The sequence below is a fragment of the Strongylocentrotus purpuratus genome, unplaced genomic scaffold (genome assembly GCF_000002235.5).
Source record: "Strongylocentrotus purpuratus isolate Spur 01 unplaced genomic scaffold, Spur_5.0 spur5_scaffold_20, whole genome shotgun sequence".
NCBI lineage: Eukaryota > Metazoa > Echinodermata > Echinoidea > Camarodonta > Strongylocentrotidae > Strongylocentrotus > Strongylocentrotus purpuratus.
In genome coordinates, this window is record NW_022145606.1 from 39,114,392 (window position 1) to 39,128,405 (window position 14,014).

General features: G+C 36.2%; 1 protein-coding gene across 1 annotated transcript; it reads right to left on the reverse strand.

Annotated features, from left to right (window-relative positions):
- Positions 1-460: 460 nt before the first annotated feature.
- On the reverse strand, positions 461-6,029 carry LOC105436753. The gene is made up of 4 exons (XM_030993932.1): positions 5,856-6,029; positions 4,651-4,921; positions 1,453-1,576; positions 461-587 (listed from the first exon to the last, which is right to left on the reverse strand). The coding sequence occupies exons 1-4, from the start codon at positions 6,027-6,029 to the stop codon at positions 461-463; spliced, it is 696 nt and encodes a 231-aa protein (XP_030849792.1).
- Between the last annotated feature and the right edge of the window lie 7,985 nt (positions 6,030-14,014).

Below are 14,014 nucleotides of genomic sequence, written 5' to 3' on the forward strand. Positions count from 1 at the left end.
AGAGGCATTTCATTCATTATCTGTTGGGCTGACAGCTGAAAATCCCGCCCCCCCCCCCCACTCAGTGTTATTTAGGGTACGCATATGCGTGTTCCAACCGACCCCCCCCCCCCCCCCCCCCTTTTCAGCAAAAGTCCGGTGTGTAAAGTCAATACGGCTCGACCTTTTTCTTTTGTATACGAGCCTTTTTCAGCATCCCCCCCTTTTCAGCAAAAGTCCGGTGTGTAAAGTCAATACGGCTCGACCTTTTTCTTTTGTTACGAAAAGGACATTTTGGCAACACGCATGCGGTCATTTTGAAACCTGAGTGGGGGGGCCGGGCTGAAAATATAGCAGTCAGGAATGCTTTATGCCTTACATGTATCTCAAAACTCTGGATCTGCTAGCACCCCGTCTCCAGTCAATACAAACAGTATGATAACATTTTCTGATACAAGATGCATATCCTGTTCGAGATTCATCAAAAATTATCAACTGGAGTGCCATTACCTGATTGAGCATCTTTAATTATTATCCAGCTGCTAACTGCGCTCTTGGTAACAACATTCTGCTCCGCTCCTTTTGTACTTTTTTCATCTGGATTAAAACTGTAAAGAAGATAAAACGCATTCTCACAAAAGTATTTTGATACAAAATTTGTTTAATGCTGTGAGGTAATCATCCCAAGATTGTCTTAGAAGCTAAAAAAATGTGGTAGGCACTGTTCCCACAGTTCCGATGTACACGGCCCTCATCTTTTTCCGGTATGTGCACCCTACACTGGTGACCCCCTTTTGAGCTCCTTCAATATTTTCTTTCACTAGTTTGTCGAGGTTTTGATTTCTGAGTTATTTGTGTTGATTCTGACATTTCATCACGATGAGATAGCACCCCTCTATTTATTTGTTGCCTTTATTTTGTTGATGTAACGTCATGTAATGTTGCAACTACAAATATCAGTATTAAAGTGTTTTGGGGTAAATGAGTTAATAAAGGCAACATCCTTTTACTTCCAAATATTGTATTCTGCGATGGGAAGGGGTGTAAATAAATTGTATGATATGCCTCAAATTTACGGTGGTCACAATGCGAATCACCTGAAAGATGTTAAGCAGAATTTACAGAGTCTGGAGAAGTCCGGCAAAAACAAATGAAATATAACTAATTATCAAGAAGTTAATTTGGACTCTATGGGTAACTTTATATTGCTAAACAAACTTGTTTATTACAAGCTCCGTCTGAAACAAATTAAATAAAAGAAGAAATCAACAAACAAAAATCAAACAAGAATAGAAAACAACAAATCAATCTGCGATATATATGCGTTAATCAATTCTCTAAGCATCTTCCACGCTTCTTTGTATGCTTTTAATGACCTTTTAAACGTTGGCAAAATTCTGTATCTCATGATAGATATTTTACGTGATTATATCTATAGAAAAAGTACAATCATAAGTCCAACATTTCACTTACTTCTGATCTGTGAGTCGACGGATTAGGCTCGTCTTGCCAACACCTGCAGGACCAATGACCATTATTCGAGATCTGTTCCACGGGGCCTCTCCCTCCGTAATCGCTTCTTGAATATCCGCTGGCACTAAAATTGAAGAAGAAAAAATAGGAAAGATAAAGTGTTACAAAATTAAGACCGGTGTAGAAGTGTGTGGAAGCTAGGTCAAGCCTGGAAACGTGCAGGTATTTAAAAAAAATTACACTTGTCCTATTGTTAAACACGAATGTATTTCTCTCGCGATTCCCGGAGAAATAATTCTTAATGTCTGATTGTACATTTGTTTGGACAAAAGAGAAAGCAGCCTTTTCCTGCTTTATATCACTAGTTCTACATTTTGAGCGAGTCGATATGCGCTTGTGTTGCCATTTTTGCATGTGATAGTGAAATGCCAATACAACTGAGGATAATTTACTCACACAAGATCAGCATGCCGACATGATAAAGCGATACACTGTCGCAAGTGTTCAATTTCAGAAAATAAAAAGGAAAGAGAAAGAAAATAGAAAGAGAAGACAAAGGGAATGAGAAGAAAGAGAAAATTAAGGGAAATAGATTCAAATCTTTGGAATCAACTACCACACTCTAAAAAAAAACTGCTCAATTTGAGTCAAAATGTTACTCTTTTGGGTGGTCAAAAGGAAACCATCCGACTTTTGAGTAAACTTTACTCAGCATGTGTTGAGTAACAAATCTACCCATCTGTTGAGTAAAAATATTACTCAATAAAAGACTAAATCTCTACTCAGTTTGAATGAGTCAACCTTTACTCAATATTTACTCTTTGTTTAGCGGTTTCCTTTTTTACTCAGTACTGGGTAGAAACGTAATCAACTCATGTCGAGTAAGAAACTGCTCATGAGTTGAGCCAAATTTTACTCAATTAACGAGTACATGTTTTGACTCAAATTGTTTGAGCGATTTTTTTGCTCAATTATTGAGTATGCTTTCTGGGTAACGCTTAGTTGCTCAATCAATATTGAGTAAAAACATGTACTAAGTTAAGTACATGTTTTTACTCCATTAGGGGTGCAAACCGATGCAATAGCAGCACCTGTAGGGGTTCAATCCTGCACCCTTTAAAAGGTGCAATCCTGCACCCATCATCGAGGAATACTGGTAAAATTTGCTCGTACACAAATATATATTAAACATGCATGATGTTTCTTGGTTAGTAATCATATAATCAATATATCTATTGCTAAAACGTGAATGTAATTGTAACATGATCAGACAAAATAATATATTGGTTAATGATTGCCAAGGAAAATACAAAATCAAAAAATTGATGTGCATTGTCATAATTTGCTTAACAAATCATGATAAATGTATTTTTATGTGAACACGTGGAAAGTAATCATGAATATGCATGCAATATGCAAACTTTTATTTTGCACCCTCTTTTGGTCGATAGGGTTCATTTTTGTGGGAAGGGTGCAAAATCTTATATTGCACCCTTTTTTTTTAACCCCTTTTCCTTCAATAGGGTTCATTTTTATGTAAAGGGTGCAAACTCTTATTTTGCACCCTTTTTTGCACCCTTTTTTCTAAGAGTGTATCTCAGTTCTTTCGCATCTTTCTGCACGCGCACATGCATGCACGAGACATGCACATGACGGACAATGAAAGAGTACAAAATATCCAGTTCCTTAGGTAGACAAAGGAACATACAGCTGCTATTATGTAAAAATGTTTAGAACAGGTGTCACATGCATATTGACAGCTAGTTGCAGTTTCCATCGATCCAACTTTCACTCGCACCCGAGGTAAATTCGGGTAAGAGATCAATGTTGATTTATGTATCACCTGCCGCAGTGTAATACCCAACCGTAGTTTACTCAAAATTGATACAAACGAAATTCGTACTCAATGTTGAGTCATTGATTTACTCTTTATCGAAGGTAACAAATTACTTGGGTGACGAGTACCACTAAAATCAAGGTCTTACTCCAGCTTGAGTACTGAATTGCTCATTTTGTTACTCAACTTGTTTTACTCGGCACAATTTACTCGCTGACATTAAGAGTGCACAGCCTCTTAAAGTAAAGGTGTATTGATTTTAAATATTGATTTAGTTTCTATCATTGCACAAGGGGAGGTAGTTATCAAAATTGCCCACATTCAAAGTAACAATTATTGTCAATTTTGAAACGCTGAAATACTGCCCTACTTTCGCATTTGAAGAACTCTCAGATGACTGCAGAAATGTGTTACATCAAATTAGTGTAATTAACAATTAATGCACATTTGTCAGTGCCTGTTTTTCCTCTTCATGTATTTCTCTTTCTTCACCAGCCTGTGTAATTATTTATTATGTTGCCTCAGTCTAAATTTTAGACTTGGTTATATTTTCAAGAAAAAAAGCGTTATGAAACAGAAAGAAAGAAAGAAAAAAAAGAAAAAAAAAAATCATTTTTAGCTTCACTACGGCTTATTAGAAGGAGGGCATGGTAAATTAATTTTCACGCATCAACGCATGTGCAGCGTTTTAATCGGGGAACAACCACTGTCATGCAATTGTTCAAAGGGCTTTTTATTTCGAAAATAGGGTGATATTTCAGTGTGTTTTTTTATCGCACATTTATCCTTGCCCTAAAAGATGTGATGAAAATAATGTTCATCATAGTTTAATAGATTAGTTTCTAAGGGGGATGTGACAATATGTAGACGATCAAATTACCAAACAGATCCATCATCCCAACCCTGCCCTGTGTTCATACAACGTATTCGCCTTATTGCTGTCAACAGTAATTCCTCATGTTGTGATAGTGAATAAAATTAAGGCTGTAGCGAAAGTCACCCGATTATATTAAATGATTATACCTAATTTAAGCAGATAGTTCAGCGTTAGCTTATCATTAAAAACTTACATCGAGTTTCGTCCAAAAGAAGTATTTAAAAGTCTAATTAAAAATGTTGAAAAGTATATATTTTTATGTAAATTGGCCTGTAATGTATACAAGTAAAAATAACAACAAAAAAAACATAATATTCGTTATAATTTAAAAATGGATTGTGTGTTATTAAATGATTTACTCTTACTTAAAGAGTTAGGTTATTACTATTAGTATTATTAATCCGTCGTACCGATCGTAGTATTTACAGGTACAACCTGAATATAATTAGGGGTCTATCTTTTTTCTTATTCTCAAGAAATTTACCTTCAGGTATTTTGTCACTTTGTGCATTTATTCCACTGGAGGAGGGAACATCTAAATCTGATGGAGTCACTAACGGGTGTTCTATTTGTTCTTCCACGGACCCTTGATGCGACGACAGAGGTTCAGGGGCTCGACTAGTTGGACAGGGTGTTTTCTCTGATGATGTGGGGTGAAGGAGATGTCCGATGTATTCACTTTGTTGCCTAAGATCCATTTGCCTCAACTTTTCTGAACTTTCATCCATGTGTAGCTTCTTGTTAAAGAAATTGTTCTGAGAGTATAGACAAGCAGGCAAAATTCTTCAAAATAATGAGTCAATGGTTTTTGGTTAAGCGCCCCTCTCTATATCTATCATTCTCCTTCACATACACACACATGCACACACACACACCCACCAGTCTTAAGACTCTATGTCAGAATAATATGTGGACCTTGAAGCCTTTCTCCTGATTAAAGGTAAAGACCAGTTATGGTCATGCGATTGCATTGTGAAAGAAACGTTGTGGAATCGATCAGAAAAGGTTGATCATCTAGCATCTAGCATCTGCAAGGTTCTGGAATCATCAAAATGATAAGAAATTTGGCCCATTCTTCGTAAAGTTACAAGCACTATACACAGAAAGATGTATATGGGACTACCCTATATCTCTCACAGTCCATGAGAGAAACAAATTTACAAAAATATATGAATTAGTAGGCGGTTTCCCGGCAAATTTGTTATCATCATGTATTAGTCAAAACATATTCTTTCACATGATTGGTGATGAGAGCTTCCATATCATTTTTTTGAAATTGGGGCGTTTCCAATACTGGTCTTTACCTTTAATGAGTATGTATTAGTAACAATATAGTTTATATTTCTCTATGGAACTTATTTTTTAATTTAAGAACCGGAAGACAAAAGGATGCTTATCAAATTAATGACACCATTGATTATCATTATTGGTCCTTCTTTTGTATAAGGTTGTACATCCAAGCACTATGCTGATAATGAACAATCGATATGTACATTTTGAATACAGATCATATTTTTGAACAAGAGATGAATAATACTTAACCTAAAAACAATTAATTTCCAAAACAAAAATACCAGTGCTCTTCAATCCAAAGAAAACAGAAGGCATTTTGTAAATTTTGAGCGAGAACTAAACAAATGATTACAAAATAAAATATCGAGAAAGAAGAAACATGTACATCTATAATACCATTGAAGACGGACCCCGAAGAGCAATCTCCTGGTAGAAGTCTTCAGAAAGCCATGAAGGGGATTCCTGTGAATCCGTAATTGTGAGGTCGGTTAGACAGGGTAGAACGCAAAGGAATCTGGCGAGATTGCGAGACGCCATGCCATCATTGTATTCTAAACACCTGCCCTCCATGAGTACTTTCTGAATCTGTTAGATAAATATAGAGAGTAGCTAACTTGTGGATATTTTTATCAATTCAAATTCATGAAATGCCTAAGCCCATTGATCACCTGATTAAGCAGCTAATCGTGGTAAAGTAGATAACATGAATAGGTATTACAAACGCATGCGTAGCCGTGATTTCATTTTTGGAGGGGAAGCGAATTGTACATTTCATTTTACATTTCATTTCATCAAATCAGTGGAGAGATGAGCAAAACAAATTATTGGCGGGCTGAGCCGGTATTTTCTTTAGCACCAGAAACACAATATATACTATCAATTAAGTCCGTTAAATTAAAGGGTATACCCCTTCCAGCCCCCCCCCCCCAAAAAAAAGAGATAGAAGACTTGGCAATTTCCTGTATAAAACTTTACATTATAACAACGCCATCAGTAAATTAAATGACTTATATTGAGGTCACATAGCGACTAAGCTAGAAATGTTAATATTTTGTAGTGAACTTTGCAATTCAGAGAACTATAATATCAAAGCCAAGCTTTCTATGATCTATCCCCACCATATTCGTTCTTCTCTTAGTTCGTGCCATGATAAAAAATGATCTAAAAGGCAAAGTTACAAATGTCAAAAGGTGAACATTTCTTATTCGGTTTCTACGCAACCTAAAAAGCATTATTTAGACAATTGTCTGACTTTCCGATATCGAAGGACCTTCTGTCAACATTATTTTCTAAGAAGAGGCCTCCACAGGCTTTGAATCATCATCGATCTCCAATTGTTTCTTTAGCTCTTTTAAACAAATAAATGATAATTTCTGCTGAGCCTATCAATATCTATCCCACATTTTACTTTGTAATTTCAAAGTTATAGAATATTGCGCAAGGGAGGATAGCGACTGAGCGAAAAGACTTTTAAATGTGTCTAACTGTAAGAGCAGTTCAAAGTAAAATTTTGATTTCTTGTGCATTATTTTAAGAATTTAAATCCCCCCCCCCCTCCCCTGGAAATTTCTGCCCCTTTTAGCAGTAAAATATTGTACGGAGTTGAAAGAAATTGCATTACATTGCCTTTAAGCGTATTGTACACTGGGCAGTTTGGTTTAAAAGGGGAAGAACTAAAAGCTTTAGATCTCTTACATACTCCTGTAATTCTGCTGTCATAAACTATACTACTTTTTTTTACTTTATAGATATTTGAAAATAATAAAGTATAAAGTGCAAGGAAAGTCAGTTGCGGCATAAATTCTTGGCCGTTTAAACAGAAATTCTTCTTACGTAAAACCAAATAAGAAAGTTTGTGAGAAGCAAATGTACTCCCCCTTTAATTTTCTGCTTTATTCAAAATGATTTTGGTCTTGTTTTCTTTACTTATGCTCTCTTTTCCCTTCTTTGTTCTTCCGTTCTTCTCATGTTCATTTCCTTTTGTACTTTTTTTTGGGGGGGGGGTTCTGGAGGAGCCGACGCCCTAACACCCCCTTGGATAGTTTTTCAAGTTTTTAAGTTTCACTTTCAGCTTTACATTTTTCTCTTTTCCCCGTTTTTTTTTTTGTGGGAGCGGGAAGGTGATTCAGCTATGAAAGCTAGATATGAGGGGCGTTTTTGCACCTCCCTTTTTTTAAAATCAGGATCGCTGGCAATGCTTTTTTGTTGCAGGCTGAAAGTTGGTCGACTAAACACAAAATAATATTTTTATTAATTGATTGTGTTACCTTACCTTTGAAGAAGAGGCAAAAACAGCTAGCTCATGATAGAAATCATCATGTAGCCATAGGTTATGAGAGTCTTTCATCCTCAGGTCAGTGAGAAAAGGCAGAAGACATAGAAACTTAGCTAAGGCACGCGATGCCGTTGGATCATTTTTCTTCAGGTTGCAGTCTATGCATAGCTTTTCAATCTGTTCATAAATTAGATATTATAACAACTCATAAAACTGCTAATACAAATTTCTGGGTGCTATGAAACAATCATTTTTCTTCAGGTTGCAGTCTAGGCAGAGCTTTCCAATCTGTTTAAAAAAGTAAAGATAATTGAAAAATAAAAACAAAAACTTAACAGAATTCTTCTCCTGCGCTTTTCCAGTGCAGTGACCTCATATATAGCTACTGATAATTACGTACTATTGATACGTAACGGCTTGGGTTTAGGCTGCACTCGAAATTCAAAATGCCCCTTTTCGTTTTCCGAAAGCTTGATATTTAAAAACAATTTATACAGGAAAGATAATTGCATGTTATTTCAAATTAATGACATTCACTGTAAGATGGTTATTGATTTTCCATTAAATAGGTAGCTAGACGAGCAATTTTACATTAGATTCCATCACGCAGCCATAGATGAAAAGACTCTCTCATCTTTAAAGGTACCTTGTCACATATAAAGTCCAAACAAATGAAAACGTTACATTCTAACGCATTTGAAAGATAATACTAATTTAGAACTTTCCTCAAAACGAAATGGCTTAAAAATGTCTTTTAGTGGGAAAATAACGACCATTAGTTGTCGAATCAAATCAAATCAAATCAATCCAAATAATAGTCTGATTTTCAGACCTTAGTACGGTATGGTCGTACATTTTTGTGCTGCGCAAAGATTCAATCAGTTCAATTTTGGCCATTTTAAGAAGTGGGTTATTGATGTAGACAAATGCTCATGTACCTTTTACAGCTCATTTTATGTATGTTATTACCAAAGAAGAAGAAAAGCCAGTCAGTCACTGATTAGTGTCTGACAATGAAGTCTAGCAAGTAAACGGGTTTCCTTGCATAATTTGAAAATTAGGACACTGCTAACGTTTAAATTTTACAGATTGGACATACGTGACATATTCACAATTCCTGCAAGGTTCTACAGAATTTGATGTTGGCTGCAAATGGAACATAGAACCTTTAAAACTGAATCTTCCATTATAATGCAAAGTAAGTCAATGACATTATCAGGAGAGAGGGAATGAGAGATCAAACGAGAGAAACAGAGACAGAGAGAGCGTGAGGAAGAGAGATATTGGGTGATGCATAATAGTCATAATGGTTAATAATAGGCCTATTGCAGAATGGTGATGTAATAAAGTGGTTATTCAAGAATCTAGCAAGATTACGTGATGCATACTCATCGGAAATTTCCATCAATAATAAGTGATAGTCGTTCAACCTATTATGGTGATGAACAAATGGGGATCATCATAACTAGAGAATTAATAAAAGTATGCTTATCATTCCCTTTTGCGAAAAAAATGCATTTTCCAAAAACTTTCAGAGCGAGTCGAACATCAATAACTGTAGTTACTGCACTATTTCATAGTCATCTTATTTTTGTTTAAGCGGTATATAAAACATAGAAATATGGTAAGGCTTTGATCAACTAAGACATTGTAAGAATGTCTGGAGAGAGCCGTTTTGCACCCCCCCCCCCATGCAGATAATCCTCATTCCGCCCCACTTTGCCTCTTTCATACTCTCTACGAGGATTCTTCATACCTTTGACGTCTTGACTTTACTCTCTAGGATGCTATAGAAGTCGTTATCAAGCGCCGTGCCACTGAGTTCCAATGCCGTTAATGATGTAGATGAGCATATAACATCTGCTAGGTCAAGAGACTCTGCTGGACCACATGATCTACTCAATATTAGAGTTTCCTACGAATAAAGCAAAATATGCTAATGTAACTTCTGTGCACCTTACTTTATTGGAAAAAGTTTGTTAAAAAACACGATTTCAAAACGATAGCAACGATATGTGCAATCATATATAACTCCTTCTCACTTTAACCCCACCCCTCTCTCTCTCTTTCTCTCACTTTTTCTCCCAATCACTCTTCAGTCTCTTCGTATTATTCTTCTCTTCTGTTTGCTGTACTTTTGCATCACCAGGTACCCCTAGTTTATGTATGTTGCTTGTACATGTACTTAATTGTCACGGACAACAATGCATGACGCTTTGGTTATTTTGGAATACTGGCCACTTCTGTTTGAAATAAGTTTGATTTCTTCATGTATGTTGTTATGTATACTGATTTTGATATGTATTCATTAACAATTTTAAAAAGGGAGCCGTTTCATTTCTTTGATTGTTCCCGTTAAACATCCCAAAGGCATATATACAAGCAAAATGAACAATGAATCATTTATGTAATAAAATGCGGTGTTTATCATTTCATGTTACATTACCATTTTTAAGTTGTGGCATTTTTCAGCAACTATTTAAACTTACCACTGATATCTTATCCATGATGAAAAGATATCCACACACAGTGTGCGCTGACATCTTGTCGTTGATTTCTAGTGACTTTTGTTCCGCGAAGAGGTGCTGTCCAACCAGTTTTGCAGCGTCTTCTTCATACGCTTCGAAGGTGACATCCACCAGAATATGCCTAAAATTTCCAATTTTAATTAGCCTGCTAGTGACATCAGTAGCGACGTTCTTCGTTTGAGATGCAGTAAAGTATAAAAGGTAGCGAAACTCTTCTGCTCTCTGAATTACATAATTCATCTCCTGTTCAAACTGCTCGTGATCAGACTCAAAAAGAGAGGCAAGATACACACCGGCGAGGTATTCCTGGAATAACTTGTGAGGAAAGAAGACATTTGTTTTCACAAGATTCGTCGACTTTGTATGTCTATCGTGTCTACGAACTAACCGAATTTCATGACTGAGTACTCCAACCTTACAGCATGTCTCCATTGATTCTTCACATGAAGTGAAATCAACTTTTTCATAAACTAATTGCTTGTTCCTGATGCCACATAATGCAATTTTCCCAATTTGTGAGAAACAAAAGTCGAGCTGCGTATAATGTGTAACAGTTTCTATATCAAGATCTGTGACCTGCTTGGAAACGTAGTGGTCTTTCAGCGATATAATGATTTCTCTGAAAAGCTTGGATAAAGTCTTCAGGCTGCGAATTATTTCTCGTTTCTTGCTATCAGAATCCCGCCATAAAATACAAAGCATTGCAATGTAAATTGGAAAGGGAGCCATATTTTCTTGAATTACATCATTGTCTTCAATGAGTTTCATCAAATCTCGACCTGCCTGTGCGTCGTCCACAAAATATTTGTTGATATAAATCGAAATATGTCTCTTATCAAATCCGGCCACGGCAAAAAAAGCATATGTTTTCATGAAATGTGCGTTTGATTTGATTTGGTCTGCTTTCCAAGGCCGTGTTGTAAAGAGGACCCTGCATTCCTTAAACTTGGCCGACCCAATTATCTTAGCAATGTCATTCCCTTGTTCGACAAGATCACCGTCGTACTCATCCAGCCCATCAAGTATAATGAATACCTTTGAGGGATTATTCAATATGTATTCGTCGATCTGGTGTGGTTGTACCGAGTTACTATCTGAGAGATATGTCTTTGCGATATCCCCTACTGTTGGATTCCTTTCGATGTCGCGCATAGGAATAAAAAGGACCCAGACAAACTCTTGAAAATCGTCAGCTCCATTCGTCCAGTCCCATGCCATCTTGGTACACAATGTTGTTTTACCTGCTCCTCCTTCGCCTTCAACCATGAAACGTTTTGGTAGTTCCCCGTTTACCTTTGTTTTGAGAAGTTCATTGTAGTCTAAGGGTATCTTCTTTATCGTTCCCTGTTCATTTCTGAGGAGAACTAGGTCAGTGTAAATCCTCTCGAATTCTAAAACTAAGTGGAAGTCAAGTGGGTCTGTCTTGATCTTGAACAAATTTGTTCGGTAGTGAGTTTTGAAATCATCACCACAACGGATAACCTGTTCAGTTGTGAGAGGCCTTTGTTCGTTCGCGATGGACGCTACGGGAGAAAGTTATCAAAATCGTTTAAATGACGCGTTATTTGTCTATACTGTATCCCCCAAACAAAATGTGGTATATATTTAGTGTGCTGCTTATTTACGTATACGCAGTTCAATTTCGTTCTGACTCAGTAATGTACAGATCAAAGACAAATGAGGAGAAAGAAAAAAAATATTACAATTTACCCAAGGATCAATATCATTTCTTTGAATTGGGATAATATAGGGTGTAAAGAAAAAAAAGGTCACAATGTTTATAATGTAATACATGAATGTGCTTTAAAAGTTCTATGAAATCATTTTGATGGTTTTAGTATCCACTTTTCTAGTGGTAGGACAAAAACGGAATGAAGCCATCAATAAAGGAAATTCGAAATGCAAACTTTCTGATCGAACTCTCAGTTTTCGGTATTTTACTTTACACGTGATTACATAAATAGGCCCCTGTACATTCAGCGATTAAATACACGATACTCTGGTCTAGCTTTCAGCATACTTCTAAGAAACCGAAAAAGTTTAATCATGTAATTAATTACCACTGATCTGAGACGAATTATAGTGGAGAAAACTATAATTACTAAGACACTGCCATGATATGAAATTAAAGTAACCCAACACATTTGAGTTATAAAATATTAAAAGTGACATTTCAATGCCTTAAGAACGTAATACTTGCTTACCATTTGGAGCTACTTCTTGCGGGAGGTAGCCACCTGTTGGACAAATTGGCAAATTTGTGTTTTTTTCTTCTTCTCTCAAATGAACTATTTATTATATTATGATGTCCATAAACAATCTTCATACCAATTCAGCGAATAATTTTTCCTCGATAAATTTTAGGAAAATATATGTACTGGGAAAGAAATATCAATCTAAATTATTTGGTTAGTGGTAATAGATTAATGCTCTGTAAACATAATACATACAGGAATGCTGTTATATTCCACTATTACCACGGAGTCATATACACAGAGCATATTTGATGCTGCTTATAAGTATCAGCTGGCATGGTGATGTAGATATACAATAGACTTATGGTTGTACCATGTGAAAGGGGGAGGATTGGGGAGTCCTGAAAAGGCCGTTGATAATATTTCTTGAGCGTGGGTAGTCCTGAAAAGGACTGTTGGTAATCTTTCTTGAGAGTGTGTAGTCCTGAGAAGGACTGTTGGTAGTACTGATAAAGGACTGCTGGTAATCTTTGTTGAGCTTATAGTTCTAAAGAGAACTTTAGCACCGGTAGGAGAGGCTCGACGTTTTGAATGGTTTGACTATCCTTTTCAGGAGTACACACACTCAAGAAAGATTACCAACAGTCCTTTTCAGGACTTCTCAATCCCCCCTCTCACATGGTGCAACCGCAAGTCGACTGTATACATTGCATATTCTTTATCGTAAATATCAAAAGTGCATCTTATTTTCCTTCTCACCTTAAACGTGAATTTGATTCATTTTACCCATATTTTAAATGCTCTTTATGTTCCTTAAGAAAAAGTAAAATTGTTATATTTTTTTCTTCCTGGGAAATCAGATCAAATTTGTTAACAAACAGTCTATACATTTTTTCATTAGGCTACATGCCCGATTATAAAGCGGCAAAACCTACATGAAAGTTTTTAAAAACACCCTGAAAATGTTTCCCTGACCTTAATATCGAACACCAATGGGTAATCATATTATTCATTGGAAAATATGATATATTACGATTAATTAGAGTCTCAAAGAATGAAGTGACATTCATGGTAGTTGTGCCTTTGAATATGTTCATTTTTCTTGAGGATTTATGGAGGAAGACACTTGCAGTGTCTAATTCTTGCATTTTGGCTTGTACCAGTTACCTTCCAAATTTGTCAGTTTATATAGTATGCCTGCCCCCAAGGAAATGACAATAATGCATGAATAATAAACACGGTTTAATAAAATGACACAGAATAATATTTAATACCAAGAAAGAGCCTTTGACGTGCATTTCAATGAAACAATAACTTTACCTCCGGACAATTTGTCAGCGAGTGTGTCCAGGTTAACAACACGGAGCGCCGCAGCAATGCCATTACGACAATCTGTGCCATCCCTCTGTCTGTCCTTCCACTGAAAGAATACCGCATTCAGTGATCCCGTGAAATTCAAGAGATGTCTATCAAGAATGGTTTGGCTCTGATTGTACGATACACCAAGTGCAATGCACAACTCTGTGTATTTTGATGAAGGAACATCGTACACCAGGT

Bases quoted from the DNA above. Each gene is read 5' to 3' on its own strand.
- LOC105436753 (XM_030993932.1), bottom strand. From the start codon at position 6,029: ATGGAGGGCAGGTGTTTAGAATACAATGATGGCATGGCGTCTCGCAAT. The intron at 4,922-5,855 runs GTATTATAGATG...CTATACTCTCAG, and splicing joins TTCGGGGTCCGTCTTCAATG to AACAATTTCTTTAACAAGAA. The intron at 1,577-4,650 runs GTAAATTTCTTG...CTTCAATTTTAG, and splicing joins AAGTGACAAAATACCTGAAG to TGCCAGCGGATATTCAAGAA.